This window comes from Eptatretus burgeri, chromosome 7, assembly GCF_056783735.1.
Source record: "Eptatretus burgeri isolate ZD-2024b chromosome 7, Ebu_testis_v1, whole genome shotgun sequence".
Lineage (NCBI taxonomy): Eukaryota > Metazoa > Chordata > Myxini > Myxiniformes > Myxinidae > Eptatretus > Eptatretus burgeri.
In genome coordinates, this window is record NC_140967.1 from 29,306,512 (window position 1) to 29,325,462 (window position 18,951).

The window sequence follows — 18,951 nt, forward strand, 5'->3', positions numbered from 1 at the left end:
TGTGAAATATACTACCCAGCAGAGGAAACATACAGGAACAGCTGATTTTATTCTGAAACTAGAAGGGTACTTGGTAGAGCACATATCTCCACCACCTAATGCCTGATCCACAAGAACATATCGGGCCCAATACATTTTTGAACTATAAAGGCACTCGGTCGAGCGCATACCTCCCCCACGCAATGCCTAATCCACAAGAACATATCGGGCCCAATACATTTTTCAAATATCATGCTATATATCGTTTTTGGCCCTATCTCTCAATGGTGAAGAATCACTTTGAAGATTAAATAATTCTCGTATCCAGATTCGGGTTCAGATCTTCAACAAAATCGAATCAATTTGTCCTTGTCACACACCCAACATGTCCACCAAATTTTGTGCGAATCCATCCACAACTTTTTGAGATATCGTGCTATATATTAGTTTAGCTTTTTCTCGAAATGGTGCAGAATTGCTCAAAGAATTATCAGATCCGGATCCGGATCTTCACCAAGATTGAATCAATTCTTCCTTGTCACACACCCAACATGTTGACCAAGGTTCATCCAAATCCTTCCACAATTTTTTGAGATATCCTGCAATATATCTTTTTTGACCCCATCTCTCAATGGTGAAGAATCGCTTTAAAAATTCTAGTATCCGGATCCGGATCTTCACCAAAATCTAATCAGTTCGTCCTTGTCATACACCGAACCTGTCCACAAAATGTCATCCAGATCCGTCCACAACTTTTTGAGGTATCATGCAAACAAACAATCAGACAGAAAGGGGTGAAAACAACCTCCTTCACCTTTGGTGGTGGAGGTAATAATCAGAATCACTGCAATTTAACACGGGTGGAGGCCAATTAACTTGGTGAGTGATTTTGAAACATTATTTGTTACACCTGAATTAATTTACAATTGCGATTGGAAGGGGGGTGAACACTTATCCAACCAAGATATTCTAGTTTTCTGTTTTGAATTAGTTTTCTGAAATTTATAGAATTTGTTTTTCACTTGGAAGTTGTGGGTTACGATGTGTAAATAAAGGTGGAAAAAGTTTGATTTAATGCATTCTAATTCCAGGCTATCAGGCAACAAAAGGTGAACAAGAGAAAGAACAATCAGAGATTGCAAACCCCCGCCAGGACTTCTTTTGAGTGGTGTATTTTTTTTTATAGGTTTTTGGGTAAATCCAATATGGCTGCCAAACCATGTGACGTATGATGTCGTCTGTGTGACTTTTGTTCCTCATGGATAGGCGGTCATATGTGTAAAGTTTTTGCCTCGATCTTTTCAGCCATTTCAGAGAAGATAATTTTTGATGGTTAAAAAAAAAAACAATATGGCTGCTGAATTGCGTGACCGATGATGTGATCAAAAAAATTTTGTCGACCATTTTATCCCAAGATAACCCTCAAAATTTTTTATACTTCTACATATGCAATTATGACATCAGAACGAAGGCAAGCACCTATGACGTCATAAAAATACCACACTCATTCCCCATGAGGAGTGCTTGCTACATGCCACTTGTACACTCTTGGCTTGGGGAACACTTGTGTGAAGTATGAAGTTTCCCTCGATTTGTCCATCCATTCTGGAGAAGATTTTTCTTAGGTTTTAGGGCAAATCCAATATGGCCAAACCGTGTGACTAATGACATCATATATGCGAACCTTTCGTTCCTCATGGACAAGCGGTCACACGTGTAAAGTTTCGCCTCGATCTGTTCAGCCACTTCAGAGAAGAGGATTTTTGAAGGTTTAAAAAATATTTATATTTTTAAACAATATGGCTGCCAAATCAAGTAACTGATGACGTCATGGATTATTTTTTTTCCTCTGGACCATTTTATCCTTGGATGACCTCAAAAATTTTCATACTGATCGGATGTGGCATTCTACATATGCAATTATGACGTCATAACGAGGGCACCGATGACATCATAAAAAATCACACTCATTCCCCATGAAGAGTGGTTGTAGAGAAAAACGCGAAAATTCTGTGCAGATTGACAGACAGACCCAAATGCAATGCCCTCTCTGAATCCTTCGGCGAGGATAAAATTTTTTTTTTACATTAACAGGACTGATTTAGTAGACTTCATGCTTTGGCAGCATCAGATGAAATGGCAACATTGCAAGAAGCTGATATTGATTACACTCTTCTTTGTTCATTTTTGCATGCAACGTAACAATGTGCCCACACTGTACTTTCACTCCCGAAAAGGTTGTGGTTTAAAAAAAAATTAAGTTCAAAAATTTTTTTTTTAATTGCCAAAATCGATTGGGATAGTCAGGCCCCAAAAGTGGAGGTAGTGGAACTACAAGTTTGGAATGGACTTCTTCTTTGTTATGCAGCACAAGACTGTGTGGGGGTAGTATCACTGGCTGAGGATGTAGCTGTGGCACTGATCCAATGCCCTCAGCTGGTTAGGGCAGGAATTTGTAACTTGTTCATTGTCCCGATAATTAGCTCGCCTACTCTTGGCGAAGGACACCGTGGGATATTTAACATCTTCCAACTAATGCCGGCAGATGGGACAACCGGTTTAACGTCTCTCCGAGGGACGGCACACACATTGAATACATCTGCTTGTGAAACACCGGGATGACAGCTTATAGCTAAGACGGGATTCAAACCCAGGTTAGATAACTTGGAGGCGAATGTGCGTACTTCTGGGCCTTACTGTTAGCCCCCGAGGAATTGACTAACAAGAAAAGAGAAAGGCGAGGAGATTCAGCAACAAACCTGAAATTTTTAGATATAAATACAACAGCACAAATGATTACAGGTAGAAGCTTCATCAAGATGAGAGATTTCGAATCCGTAATCGATTTCAAATAAATTATTGCTGCTTATTTGTGCTTTCAGACGATGGTCAATGAAAAGATTGAATGGTCAACCTCCTTCAGGATTCTGTACGAGATCTCTCATGGTCTTCATTTTCTCCACAACCTTTCACCACCACTGCCACATGGAAACCTGAAGCCATCGAATGTACTTTTTGATGAGAAATTTCATGTGAAGGTGAGTCTTGTGTCCGACCCTCCCCACCCACCCTCCACCCTCTCAAACTTATCTGGAACAAGCTCGCTGTACAAGTTAACCATCTTTTTAATTTATTATTTTATTTTGGAAAAATAATTTTCAGGATGTGAATCAACAAAATGGATGTGGAAGAAATAAAAGAAGTTAAAAAAAAGAAAGACTCAAATCTGACAGTTTCATGGAATAGTCGGTCTGCTTCCTCAAAGTACTCCTGAGACGTCATCAAAACCACTTTTCACATTGTGCTTCTCAAAATAAATACACTTGTACACAATCTGCAACTAGAACAGCACTCGGTGCAGCGCGTACCTCTGCCAGGCTGAACAGTTTACGTTCTGTATCCCACTGACAGGTCGGATCTGGATCCGGACCGGACTCAAAATCGAATCGGCTTGTTCTTGTCACCGAAGCAACTCGTCCACCAAGTTTCGTCATAACATGTCCACAACTTTTAAGATATCGTGTTTAGCCCTACCACTCAATGGTGAAGAATCGCGTAAGTTTCTCGCATCCGGATCTGGATCATCACCAAAATCTAATCAATTCATCCTTGTCACACACCCAACCTGTCCACCAAATCTCATCCTCACAGACAGACAGACAGACAGACAGGTGAAAACAACCTCTGTCCACCATCAGTGGCAGAGGTAAATATCTACCAATGTCAGCAGCCTGTGAAGTATGGCATGTTTGTCATTGAAGTATGACACAAGATAAAGTGACATTACCATAGTTGGGAACATTGCTGTTAGTGAACCTTGTGATTAAGCAGGTGAAGACTATGATGTTAGTCTAATGGTAAGAACATTGGACTGGCATCCTTGAGGTTATGCGTTCAAATCCAGTTGAAGACAGTAATTTAAAGGATTTTGGATTCTAAACTTCTGTAGATGGTGTCCGTCTCCGGAGAAATGCCATGTGGCCCTTGGATTGTCAGGAAAGTGCTGCGCAGAGGTCTCGCCTTTGAGTTGTCTTGCTTGGGTAAGAATCTCGGCCCAGGCATAAAAATGCCCCCCCCCCCCGATGTTTCACATGCGGGGTGAAACAAGTTGATGCATCAATTTGTATGCCGTCTATGAGAAAGACTGGTTGGTGGTGGATGTTGATGATCCAACATTGTCTTTTGCAAAGAGTAGGCAAGTTATCACCAGCATCCTGACCATGTTATAAATTCCTGGCACGTTTATTTAAATGTTGGACCTGGCCAGCAGGTTTATGAAAGACTTGGGCTGAAATACATTCCATGGCCGACACACAAGAAGTTGGGAATAATTGGGGCCATTAGAGTAGTAGTAGTAGTAGTAGTAGTAGTAGTAGTAGTAGTAGTAGGTGTAGTAGTAGTAGACCAGTCTTCGTCGTCTTCTGGTGGCATTATGTCGAGGGTCGAAGCTTAGAGTTATCACACTCAGAATTACTTTAATAATGATTTCTATCAAGTCGGATTTAGGAGATAGCTGCCTTAAAAGTGTTCAAATTCCGAATTTCAACGAAATTCTTTGGCAGTGCGTTCCAGCTTCGGTACATGTTGTACGAGGAATTTTTAAAAAGTAATTCAAGGTATTGTTTTTATTTTATTTTATGGCCAACAAACAAAATATTTGCTTTTGTATTTATGCACTAGCTAAAATACTGGAGTTATTTGGAGTCAAGTAATTATTACTTGGTATGTCAACCGTATCGTAAACAACTTTATGAAGAAGAGACAGTCTAACAGCCTCTTGCCCATTCACAAGTGGCTCCCAAGGGCATAGCCAGAGGTCCAAAAGCGATGAGGCGAAAAGAGGTGAAATTGGTTGATGTGACGGTGCGCATCACGCAATATGAAAGTAAACATAGGGATAATTTTATTTTCCTGTGTAATATTAGGGGGGGGGGTAGGTATTGTCCTATTTAGGTATTGTGATGGGAGTGGAGATAAGAGTATTCAGAGCACTGCCGGGTAGCTTTGATAGTTTACTCCCCAGGGAGCTCAGATGGCCAGAGTGCTCAGGCCAGATCATATTTCAGGAAATGAGCGACGAGGCGACTGCCTCGTCTGCCTCATCCTGGCTCCGCCCTAGGCTCCCATTGGAGTTGCTGGAGCATCTCATTCGTGCTGTCCTGCTTGTTGTCGTAAAGTCCACCAGCCCTCCATTGGATCTGTTCCAATGTTTGTATGTCACTGCTGAAATACAGGTCCCAGACAGAGCAAGGGTGTTCCACGTGAGGGCATACCAATGAGCAGTAACATTTATTTATTTATTTTTGTTATCGTAGTTGTAGTAGATTGGATTGCTCATAAAAACCCAGCTAGCTTATTGTTCTTCAGGAAGGGGTTATCTGCCTGCCCTGTTTGGTCGTGACACCAAATCTACACGTTGTGGGCAACTTTTAATGGCCTCATGCTATGGGGATGAGGGCATGAAGAGTCGACCACCATGTGTACACGTGGTGAATTGATTCAGACCATATTTAGATTAATTTAACTACACTTGACTATGAAGCATGTATATACACAAGTCCAGTAAGGCCTCTGCATTTTGTTGTTTACGCGACAACATTGAATCTTGCATCTCAAATCTAGATGATGTACCTATCATAGAGGACTACAGCTCCTACGAAAGACCATTTATTACCTCCATCACTGAAAGGTGGATGGGAAGTTATGTTTTCACTCCTGTCTGTCTGTGTTTGTGAGCAGGATATTTCAAGTTATTGATGGGTTCAGCCAAAATTTGGTGAACAGGTTGGGTGTGTGACAAGGACTAATTGATTCGATTTTGGTGAAGATCTGGACACAAGATTTTAAAGTGATTCTTCACCATTGAGTGATTAGGGCAAAAAACGAAATGTAGCACGATATCTCAAGAAGGTATGGACGGATTCGGACAAAACTTGGTGGACAGGTTGGCTGTCTTCCAAGGACAAATTTATTCGATTTTGGTGAAGATCCAGATTTGGATCCGAGGGTTTTTAAAAAATTATTTTAATTTTTATCTCCATCACCGAAGGTGGATGAGGGTTATGTTTTAACCTGTCTGTCTTTGTGTTTGTCTGTGAGCAGGATATCTCAAAAAGTTGTGGACATATTTGGACGAAATCTGGTAGTCAGCTTGGTGTGTGATGAGGACGAATTGATTCAATTTTGGTGAAGATCCGGATACGAGCATTTATTTATTTATTTATTTATTTTAAGTGATTCTTCGCGATTGAGAGATGGGGCCAAAAACGATATATCCCATGATATTTCAAAAAGTAGTGGACGGATTATGACAAAACTTGATGGATGATTTGGGTCGGTGACTCGGTGACAATAACAAGCCGATTAGATTTGGGTTCGGGTCCAGATGCAGATCCGGCCTATCGGTGAGATACAAAACATCAACTCTTCAACGCGAGGCATGCGCTCTATCGACTGCCATTCTCGTCCAGTCATGTTTTATGATTAATGCTGGAACCAAGTCCTGGAGCGATCTTGTATTATGGAGCACCGTTTTTTGGTCTATCCCCATCTTGTATCTAAGTGCAGCATTTTGTGGTCAAAGAAGTTGTAAATGGTCTTTTTTAACCTTTGCTTGTTGTTGGAATTTAATAAACAGGTGATTGACTCTTGTTTGGGATGAAGATTATACCAAGCTCATTTTAAATGGGTCAGGAAGGTCAAAAAAAAATCCTTTTCCTACTGTCTGAGATTCTGAAGAGCTTGTGCATGCGGAGCAACAACTGGAGGAGATGATTTATTTTTTATATCATTGCAAGGACATTGAGTTGATGAACACCTGGGATTCCAAACATCTTAAGTTCTGAACTCGATTTATAACTTTTTGGCTGATACCTGAAAACTCAGCATGAAATTTCCTATCGAAATTATCAAATAACTTTCTTTCTGGACTTTGCATTTATATATAATCCCTCATTAAAAACCAGCTCTGAGTGATTTACAGTATCAATGTGCTTGTTTCTTGTTGTTGTTGTTGTTGTTGTTGTTGTTGTTGTTGTTGTTGTTGTTGTTGTTGTTGTTGTTGTTGTTGTTGTTGTTGTTGTTTCTGACCCATGCTGTAAATTTGCCTCTTTTTGTGCTTATTCTTGAGCATCATTGTTCAGGACTGCTTTAGCATCATTGATTCTCAGTACAGTATGACTCTTCAATCACTCTCTTAGATTCATCAGTGTCGGATGACTCCTTCACACATTGTTTGACTATTCACAAGGTCTCATTTAACTTGAAGACGACTTGGTTGTATGACATTCCCCTCAACATCGATGGATTGCATCATCCTTTTTGATTCACCTATTATCATCCAGTCGAAGGATTGCATCATCACTTTTCTTTTACATATGTTGGTCCACATGGCAGAGCAAATTGACGTTGGATGGATATAGGTCATCGATATATAATGGAGGGAATGTATGTTGTATGTTTCATCGACGACTCCGAGTGGATTTGACCTAGGAAGCTGAAACTTTCAGGGATTAATGAGTGTTCCTTGGGTGTTGTGCCTGTGCAAGTTTTGTTTGATTAATTGAAAAAGTACTTTTTGCCCATCTTGGCATTTTCTTCCTTTTGGTGATCAGGGTGGGGGCTGCAATTGGAATTATTTGAGCTATATAACCACGATGATTTATGTATGTACAGAAGCAGTATGCATGGTTTTGTTAAATGCATGTCACCCAGGTTATTTGTTTTATTTTCGGAAGCAATCGAGACAGCCGTCTGTTGCCTATGCACCTCCTAAATAAAGGGATGTGTCATAAGAATGTGGTGCCTGCTTGGAACAAGGATCACTCTTGGGTGGGTACTCTAGTATCAGTGGGAACTATGAGACAGTGGCAACTTTATCAGGAGCAAATATCCACCCAAAAGCATTCCTCACACTTCTGTATAGCCTTATGATCATAATCAGTGGTTAATACCTCCTCAGTACTCACAGAAACGCTGACAAATGTTTAACATAATAAGGTGAGGGATGGAAGAGGGCGTAGTAAATATCAAATCTTCTCCTCCTCCTCTTCCCTTCATAAGGGGTGAGGTCCAGTGGCACAAAACTTCTGCCCTGCCTCAACCACGACACTCCTCCACTTTACTCTGTCCTCGGCCAACTCTCTCCACTCTCCGAACACCCCTACCTTAGCAAACACCCCTACCTCACACAATCCTCCCTTCTCAACTGCAGTCTATCTCTTTTCCTCCTCCCTTGCTCCCTCAACCTGTCTGCTCTCTTTGCCATTCTCTCTGCCCCCCTTCATCCATACCAAGTGTCCAGCTCATCTCAGCCAGCATTTCACCAATCTCCCCATCAAGCTCATCTGCACACCAATCTCCCTCTATCCACCCTTTTCATTCCCGCAATCCTCCAAACCCAGTTGTTCTCGCAAACTTGCAGCCTCTGTCAATGTCATCATTTCCAGACCGTGAAGGTAGGCCGGTGTTACGCATGATATCAGAACCATCCTTTTCAATTTACTCTATATCTTTCTGTCTGCCATTACTCCCTTCACCCTCCTCCATGTATTCATACCCACCTAAATCCTTCTCCACACCGCTGCTTCTGACTCACCATCCCTTCCCTCCAGATACTCGAACCTATTTCCCTGTCCGATTTCCTTCCCCTCTAACCTGATATTAATTTCCTTTCTCTGCTGCCCGACCCACATCACTTCAGTCTTCTCCGTACTCATCTTCAGTCCATGTTTCCCAAATGCCTTCATCGACTCCCCCAGTACTTCCTGCATCTCCTGCCCACTCTCCACCACAACAGCCACATCATCTGCACAAAACATCCTCCCAATACTACCCCTCATGTTTACTTTCCTGCTTACCAGTTCCAGCACCGTGATGTCGCTTCTGAACCACTGCTCATTGAGCAGAGCTCGTATCATCTTGATTATTTTGGGACGTTCAGGTCATCAATCATCAGCACTGCCTGGACTGACCTACTGGACCTGTGTGCACACACCCACCTCTTCCATCGCTTTCCTCCCCCCCCCCTTTGTTCTCATTTTCACCCTCAACATTTGACTCCTCACTTCTCTCTCACCAAAGTAAAACATTTTCAAAATAAACACAGTGAATGCTTTTCACTCTCTATTCTGGCCACTCAGTTTGACCTTCATTTCCATGCAATGCCTCCTTGTTCAGAATTTCTGCCAAGCCTCACACTCTTGGTCCACCAGTTCCCTGCCATGCAGGGCTCACCCACGAATGAAAACCAAGCCAAGTCCACAGGCACAAAGATGAAACGCAGCCCGCTCCACCGAACCACTCCACTTCACTCATTCATTCATTAAAAATAATTCTCGCACAAAGAGGCACAGTTACAAAGTGAAAGAGAAGAATAGTAACGTGGAGGTATTTTGGGCAGAGAGTTGTATGGTCAGCCTGTGCAGAAGGATAGTAGATGTGCAAATGATTCAATTTGGATAAATGGCTGTATGTATATATCACTGGTATAAACATACTTGTATATGACTTTAGTGTGTCAAACGTTTTGGGGCTTTTTGCAGCTCTTTCAATTTGTTTTTTTTTTCTCTTCGATAAAGTTCCTCTTTATCCAATTTGGATAAAGTGAGGGAAGAGGATGCAGCAAGCGGTGAAGACAGGAAGGAAGTGGAATGTGTCGAAAAACCAAACACTTGGCTAACTAGTTTTGCTACTAAAGTTGACAAAGCCATCCAGAATATGTAACGTCGTGTTTGTTATTAAATAATTTTATACACATGAGTTTGTGTGCAGTCAATGCAAATTACTCGATTACCAGAAACCTTCCCCAAAATTGCACACATCGAGCAACATTGTTCTGCATTTCAAAACCTGTCTGAACAGTTTTAAGGGAACATTCCTCATGTATGGTGTTTGTGTGTGAGAGGCAAATAGGTTTCATACCAAACACTTTAGAAAAGAATGGACATGTTGCTTGCGACTTGTAAAATGCTTGCAGCGCATGCAATAATGGACGAGTAAGCAAAACAATGGTGAGGGACCGAGTTCAATCCCAATAAAGCATCGTTGTGATTTATTCACTGGAAAATGATGCGATGATAATAACAGTCATTCAAAAAGCAAAAGGTTTGGCAGTGAAAAACTTGCTTTTGTATTTGTAATGTGTGTTCTTAAAATATGCTTCGATATCACTTGTTTAAAACTTGTGTTTAAAACTGTGACTTAAATAAAGAAACAATAAAACTCCCCAAAACTTTGCTTCCTCCAGTCGTCAATCTGGACCAGTCCCTGATGTCATAAGGGGCTTTGAACATGTTCCAATAAATATGCTTTTTAGTGTATTACCACATTGACCTGATATAGTTATTTCAGGAATAAAGGCAGCTCCAACAAGGGATTATGTTTTTTTGCAAAAATCCTGAGAAACTACGAAAAGGCATAAAATGTCATCGCCCCTGTTGTTTGAGAAATTTTGCTGCACGGAGTGAAAGGACGAGCCCATATTTATTTACAACCAAAATGGCTGCGAGTTTACCAGTTGGCCATCTTTGATCAGATCGCAAAATGATGTTTAGGTGCAAGTGTTTGCCATTGTGTACTGAACTTGTGCCCTGTTTGAACAAAATGAGACTATGCACGTCCGAGAAACGGTTGGGATACGTTTAAGTAACAAAATGGCTGCCAGTCGGCAATCTTGGATCTGATCTCGAAAATAAAAAGATGTGCTTATGTAAGCAATCGTTCATTATCTGCCAAGTTTCAACCACATCGGTAAATGCATGTCTGAGAAATGGTTGAGGATGTGTTCAACATCGGGGTTTGTTTGTTTTTTTTTACAAGTAAAATGGCCGCCAGTCTATCAGTTGGCTATCTTTGAACAGATCGCAAAATAAAGTGAGGTACATGTGTACACTACCGGTCAAAAGTTTTAGAACACCCACATTTTTCCAGTTTTTACTGAAATTATAGCAGTTCAAGTCCAGTGAATAACCTGAAATGGTACAAAGCTAAGTGGTTAAACTGCCAGTGGTAAAAAAAAGAAGTTTAGGTGACCAAAAACTGAAAAATAATGTAAATTACAGAGTTGTTAAAAAAGGCCCTTTTCAGGGAACAAGTAATGGGTTAGCAACTGCAGCTGTTCTGCAGCAATGGAAGTAAATTAAGCCTTGAAAGTTGATGCAAACAATTCCTACAGGTGTCCCAACTTTTGTTGATCAGTTACAAACCCTCGATCTGTATAAAAGCAGTGTTGGAACAGACTGTGTTGCTACACCCTCTGAAGCATAATTTGGACAATATTGCACTGCAGGAAGTAGTATATTGCTATCATCATGGTGAGAAAAAGATAATTAACAAAGGAAGAAAGACAGACCATTATAACCCTTAAAAGTGCAGGTCTTTCCTTTAGAGAAATTGCAAACAAAGCTAAGGTATCAGTGAGGACAGTTTCCTACACCATCAAAAGGCACTTGGAAACTGGACGAAACTCTGACAGGAAGAGGTCTGGCAGACCCAAAGCCACAACACAATCAAAAGACAAGTTTCTGAGAGTCAACAGCTTGATTGATTGGCGGCTCACAGGACGGCAGCTTCAAGCACAGCTTAACACTGGTTGAAGTAAGGAAGTCTCAGTTTCAACTGTGAAAAGAAGACTTCGAGCTGCAGGTTTGACAGGTCGAGTGTCAGTAAGAAAGCCATTGCTAAAATGGCAAAATAAGATAAAGAGGCGTGCCAGGGCCATGAAGCACCACCAGTGGACTAATGAAAACTGGAAGAAGGTCTTATGGACCGATGAATCAAAATTTGAAATCTTCGGTTCCTCACGCAGGGTTTTTGTACGCCGTCGAGTAGGCGAAAGGATGGTTCCTCAGTGTGTGATACCAACTGTCAAACATGGAGGAGGACCTGTGATGATCTGGGGCTCTTTTGATGGATCCAGAGTCGTTGACTTGCACAGAGTGACTGGCACCCTGAACCAAAAGGGCTACCACAGCATTTTGCAGTGACATGCAATACCCTCTGGTCTACACCTAGTTGGTCAGGGGTTCATCCTACAGCAAGATAATGACCCAAAACACCTCCAGGCTATGTCAGAAATACCTAAGCAGAAAAGAGCAAGACAGTAGGCTTCAAATCATGGAATGGCCAGCACAGTCTCCAGACTTAAACCCCATCGAGCTGGTTTGGGATGAACTGAACAGAAGGATGAAAGCAAAGCAACCTACAAGTGCAACACTTTTGTGGGAACTTCAGCAACAGTGTTGGAAAGAACTTTCCGAACAATATTTGATTTCCATTGTAGAAAGAATGCCACGAGTTGTTCGGCTGTTATATATGCGAAAGGTGGCTACTTTGATAAGTCAAAAATCTAGATTAAATTTTGTTCAACAAAACGATTCCATGATTTATTTTTTATTGTTTTATTACTACAATTGTTTATTTGTTCTATGCTTTAATTTTCAGAGGACATTGAAACATTAAACTGCTTAAATTTCAGTAAAAACTGGAAAAATCTGGGTGCTCTTAAACTTTTGACTGGTAGTGTATGCCATCATTTTCTGTGTTTGTGCCAAGTTTGAATAAAATCGGACTCTGAAATTTCTGAGAAATGGTTGGGGACACTTTTAAGTTACAAAATGGCTGCCATTCGGCCATCTTGGATGTGGTCTCCAAAAAAGAAATGAGGTGCACATGTAAGTCATCATTCTTTATCTGTGTGCCAAGTTTGAACAAGATCAGTAAATACATGTTCGGGAAATGATTGAGGATGTGTTTGATGCTGTTTTATATTTTGTTGTTGTTTAACTAAAATGGCTGCCAGTTAGCCATCTTTGATCGCAGCGTGAAACAAAATGATGTGTGTATGTATACCATTATGTGTTGTCTTTCTGCCAAATATGAATAAAATAAGTCCGTCCATGATCTATAGATGTAGTTGCAGACGCACACACAAAAATCGAGACCAAATCCATAAGCCCCCGATTCAGACCAAGTCCAATGGGGGCTAATAATACTGGTGTCACAGCCAAACCTTTCACCCTGACTGCTTTATACTTGGGTATAATCTGGGCCAGCCCACATTTACTCCACGTGGAAGAGTCTTTGGGGCTCCTACAGTGACGCATGTCATCAGGAGTGAGGCTTTGAACTCCGCCTACCTGACAATATACTGACAAAAAAATTAACCAACGAGAATTATTTTCAAAATTTTCACCCTCGCTTTGTGATGGTATGTCACCAATATTGTGTATATGGTATGTTGAAACATGTTCACATTCTGATTGAAGTGGACCAGCACATTTATGATACATAAATAAGCATGATAACAGTTAAAGCCAAAGTTAAGTTGTGTGAAAACGAAAGTGGACAAGTAGACAATGATGTCATTCTGCAAATGTTCATAGCCAAGTTTCAACATTGGAGGACGCATGAAATATGTTACAATTTTTGGATTTGACCCCTGTTCATGCCCCAGGGGGTGGGGATTTCTGGTCACAGGGGTCAAAACAGAAGTTTGTTTTTTTTGAAACTCAAAATTTGATATTGTGTCATTCCTGCTTTAGGTGGGAAGTGTGGGGATTTGTGATGGCGTGCCATCAACTTTGCTCTAGTTGAAACTGTTTATACACACACAAACATTTTAAGGCCATTTTTCCCTGCTAGAGCTATTAGGGTTTGCCTTGCAGGTCCCATGACAATCTTTTATCATGATTCCCCTTTTTGAGGAATGTTTTTTAATTAATTAATTTTTTTATGGCCGGATGCCCTTCATGACGCCAACCCTTTGTCACCTCTTATGACACGCAGGGAGACTGTGTCCCTCTTCTAAACTGGGGCACACACCGGGAGTTGAAACATATATATATATATATATATATATATATATATATATATATATATATATATATATATATATATATATATATATATATATATATTTGTATAAGGTTGGGGCGGTTAGGATTACACATTTTAAAAGAAGAAGGTGCTTCCAACCAAAAGTAAAAAACTCGATCGACTCCGCTAATTTGAGCAAAAAAGCGAGAGTCTGCGAGAGCAGACCGGGTCTGCTCTCGCTTTTTTGCACAAATTAGCGGAGTCGATCGAGTTTTTTACTTTTGGTTGGAAGCGCCTTCCTCTTCTTTAAATAAATAAATATGTATTAATGCATCTGCAAGTCTTTATGCTGAACTTTTCCTTCCCAACAGCTGTCAGATGCTGGGCTGCATTTATGCCGACAGCTTGGCGTTTCACATTCTCATAATCGCGGGTACACATCACGGCCCAGCTCGATGACGTACTGTCCTCCTGAGGCCTTTTCTCTTGGCACTGTGACTTCTCCCGCACAAGATATCTACAGGTAATGAGCTAACTGGCCGTACTAATTACACTGCATCCTTGGTCTTTGCATTTACATGATTTGTCAGGAGACAAAGTTTATTCTGTTCTGTGTTCAAGTTCTTCTACAAGCCTCGACTTTGTATACATAATAACCATCAACATTGAATGTGGTTGTATGTTCTATCCCAACACTGGATTTGCCAGCAGTGATGAATGCAGCATCCAAACAAAAGCCTTCTGTGGTTCACAGGTTAAGAATATTCCGAACCGAGCATGTAGATGAAAACATGCCTGTTGATGTAGAGTGTGTGGACATGGCTAAGGCTTTTGATGCCGCGCCACACAATTGTCTCCTAGCTAAAATTGAAGCACATGGGATAGATGCCACATCCCTGAATTGGATAGCATGGCTATTTGGCCATAAACGAAAAGTGATAACGCAAGGTACCAAATTAAATTGGACAGGTGTAACAAGCTCTGTTGTTCTGGGCTCGGTCCGAGAGCTGCTGTGTTTCTGATGTACATCAATGACTTGGATGACAATTTACATCATGAGACTGTGGTCATGTGATATTTTGGTGTCATCCAGTCGAGGGAATTTGTAATCTGCAGCAAGACATGAATCAACTTGAGGCCTGGTCCAAAATTGAGAAATTAAATTCAGTACAAGTAAGTGTGGTGTAATGCACATTGGAAGATGCATTCCACACCATAATTGTGAGATGAGGAAACTCCCAGGTAAAAGAGTCGACAGAAGAAAAAGACTGAGGAGGGCAAATTCACAAGTTGCTTAAAACCCCTTCCTGATGTGCGTCAGTCAAGGGCATCTGGGTCCTTGGTATGATTAAAATAAACTTATACAGAACTAGAAAAGGTATCTTGCAGCTGGAATAAATTTACAACAAAATAATGAAATTAATAATTTTTAAATTTATATCGAGAATTGGATCATCCCCCAACCCTGAAGCCACAGGTTGATAATTTATTTATTTATTAATTTTACCATCTAAGCCTTCCTGTTGTGTTTTTGTTTCCATCTAAATTCGAAATTTGTTCCTCTTTTTCTCTCACCTGCGGAAGCAACCCCCACAGTCTGTTCAGATCTATTCTTCCATCCAGGGCTTCAAGGCAGATGTTCACCACTACCTTCGGTCACCCCCATCCATACACTTTATCTCTTCAACCCCGAATTACCAAGCACTCACCTCTTGTCATTTGTTCCTTAATCTCCTCTTGCTGTATTTCATTTGGCTTGTGTACAGCTGGTTCACTCCCGTGTGTCCTTCTCCCCCTCCCCTTGATCTCACTCTCACTTTTACTCTGCTGTTGGCATTTCTCCTTTCCATTTTGTTCCCTTCCATTCTGCTCTAGCTCTTCCTTGAGCCTCAATCATGTACACAATACAAAAAATAAAAATAAAAACACAGAAACAACCAGACGCTTCTCGAATTAGAGTATGACGATACCTCCATCATTTCTCCACATAATCTTCGATTATCTGATGTCCATGTTCCGTGTTTTGTGAACTCTCCTCGTAGCTAAAACCTGCCAGCTCTGGAACAATTCTATTTTCTTTAAGCAGAACCTTCTCATTACAGTTGTAGCCTTTCCATAATAAGGTGACCATACCTGAATGGCAAATTATATTGTTTTTTGTTTTTTTGGAATTGTGATGTAGAAGCATTATGATTAAAACAACTGCTTTATTAATTTGGGTTGGCAGGATGGCCGAGAGGTACGCACACATGCCTCCATGTTGTTTAGCCTGGGGTTGGATCTCGACTCAGCTATAAACTGTCATCCTGGTGTTTCACAGGCCAGGGGATTCAGCAATGTGTGCCATCACTTTGATGGACATTAAACTAGGTGTCGCATTTGCCGGCATTAGTTGGTGGACGTTAAAGATTTCACGGCTTCCTTCACAAAGAGTAGACGAGCTATCACCAGCATCCTGGCCAAATTCCAGCCCTGACTTTCTGTGTCAGAGTGGCGACCCGTCCAGGATTGTAACCAGAGCCATAGAAACTGCTTTGGCATAACTGATGCTCTGCATAGAGCATGGTTCATGTTGTCATCTTATCGATTTGTGTTGCTGCAAGTATTTTAGAAGCATTATGCAAGGATTTAGTGGTCTCGTTGCTGTTATTTCCATTATTGTTTTTTCGCGAAGGTACCCGACGTTCATCCCATCCCAACCCTCTCCCTGCCTCGAGTCCACGAGATTCAATCCTCAAATCTGAAATTATATTTAAATTCTATACTTTAATTGGTCCATGAGAGATCATGGTGGAAAATTGCCAAGGCTTTTTGAGGAGGCTGAAATAAAATGGTGGCTTAAGACACCAGCAAGTTGACGGTGGGCTGACCAAAGATAAGCTTGTTTTAGTTTTTTCATGATGAGATTAGTTAATTGTCTTCAAAAGGGTGTTTAAATTTACCCAAACACCCAGAGTTTTCATTCATGTACTACCTTGGAGTTCCTTTAGTATGCATGCAAAGTTTTGGACCACAAGGTTTCATGGTTTTGGAGTTATGGAGGACACACACACACACACACACACACACACACACACACACACACACACACACACACACACACACACACACACACACACACACACACACACACACACACACACACACTATTATAGATAAATGATAATACCAACTTGTTTTCGAGTTGGAGTTCAACATATTGCCTCCATGGAGAGAAGCAAATCTAAAACAGTGATTTCGACTCTGGTCCATGGTTCATTCAAACTGTAGTTGCTTTGAGATGTCGGTGTTTGCATTAAGCTTGCACCGCGCTACCAAGACCATGCTTGTTTCAGTGGATTATTTTAATTAGAAGGATGGAGAGGCCTTACTTAGCTAACCTTATCTAGACAATCCTATAACTGAGTTTTCCATTCTTGAAGCTCCTCAATTGCAATATTTTAAAATGGTAATCAGAAATAAATACAGTATTCTTGATGCAACCTTACAAGGCATTAATGCAGTAGAAACACCATGATCCAAATAGTACTAATACGATATATGGCGTACTCTTCTTGGGAATTTATCACAAAGTGCTGGATATAGCATTATAAAATTGTATTTGCTGTGTTCGTCCCTGCTCTACGCTTTGCTGTTTATTTAATTACCTTTACCTCTTCTTCCTCTTTCAGATGTAGCATCATTGGTTGAGTTGCTGATGCAATGCCCTCTGTAGGTTAGGGCAGACATTTGGAATTTAATCATGGTGCTGGCGATAGCTTGCCTACTCTTCCCGAAGGACACCGTGGGATCTCGTCGACCAACTAATGCCGGCAGACGGGACGCCAAGTTTAACGTCCATCCGAGGGACGGCACACACATTGATGAAACACCAGGATGACAGTTTATAGCCGTGTGGAGATTCAAACCCAGGCTACACAGCATCGAGGTGGATGTGAGTACCTCTAGTCTGGGCCATCCACCCATCAATTTTAAATTTTCACCAGTGACGTCACTCAGAACAACCTTGATCAAGATGGCAGCTTAGACAGAGAGACAGTGTATTTCGAGTTCTGATTCCGATGCTGATTCCACCGTCATTAGCAACTCTGAAGGTTCGAACGGATCAGTGGGATTTTACAGAAACTTTTGGAGACAAAATTGGTGTGATGGAAACACTTTCGTGGAAATTATGGAGCCATATCGTTCCGAGCCTTATGCAAGCGATTCAGACGAAGATGGTGATATTGAAGTGTTGGTGAAGATGAAAATGCCGGTCGCATGTTCACTCCAGATTGGTAGGTTTTGTTTTTCCATTGAATTGACGATTTATATGGAATTTTGGATGAATTGATAAATCGTTAATACTACTCCAGCAGGGACACGGCACAGACACCACGAATGCTCCTCCCACCATCGCAGGCTGACCAGGTGTCCTGTATGTCACGGGAGTGTCCTGTCTCATACTTTCACAGGATGACATTTGTGTTTGTGATTATGCTATGTCGTGTCTTTGCTGTGTCAATCTCCCACCCTAGTGGAGGGTGAGTTGTGGGGAGGTGGTGGGTATTGTTAGGGTGATGGCTGATGGTGTGTTGTGGGGGTAATGGTTGATGGGGGGTGGTTGCCTGTGTACATGTGCTGGTAGCTGGCTCGAGATGGTGTTAGTTTCGAGTAACTGCTGTTTCTTCTGCTTAACAATGGGGATGACATCCTCTCTCAATCGTGGCGGATAACCACACGATCCATCTCTGTTGTTTCATTTACAGTACTCTGTATGTAACACGTTCCGAGCATAAAAGCGAATATTTTGTGGCCCGATCCGCATTCAGGTATTTTGGACAAACCTCTTCCAATTTCTTGCAAACTTGGAGTCTTTCGGCCATCGGTGTAGCATCAAACGATCTTGGCTTATATTACTACAACCACCAAGGACGCATCGACTCAGCATATTTGTGGAAAATCGAAAATTATTTGCTGTTTGAGTTAATCCCACTGGGGTGCAAAGCTGAATGCAACCCGTAGACAGTACGGATAACGATGGTCGACTCCCTGGTGTGACGTCATGGCTATGCATGAGTATTGATAACAATAAGATTTGTACTTTTATTTGCAAAATTACGAGCTTTATAAATGACAAATCAGAAAAAGACAATCATACCTGTTTTGTTGGATCTC

At 41.2% G+C, this 18,951-nt stretch overlaps 1 protein-coding gene across 6 annotated transcripts in view; it reads left to right on the plus strand.

Annotated features, from left to right (window-relative positions):
* Positions 1-18,951, plus strand: part of LOC147022913 (receptor-interacting serine/threonine-protein kinase 2-like) — a 66,018-nt gene that overhangs the window by 12,536 nt on the left and 34,531 nt on the right. For all 6 annotated transcript variants that reach the window (XM_085887873.1, XM_085887875.1, XM_085887876.1 and 3 more), the window contains 2 exons: positions 2,862-3,017; positions 14,166-14,317. In XM_085887873.1, the coding sequence (XP_085743999.1) occupies positions 2,862-3,017; positions 14,166-14,317 (308 nt within the window). The remainder of the gene's footprint in view (positions 1-2,861; positions 3,018-14,165; positions 14,318-18,951) is intronic.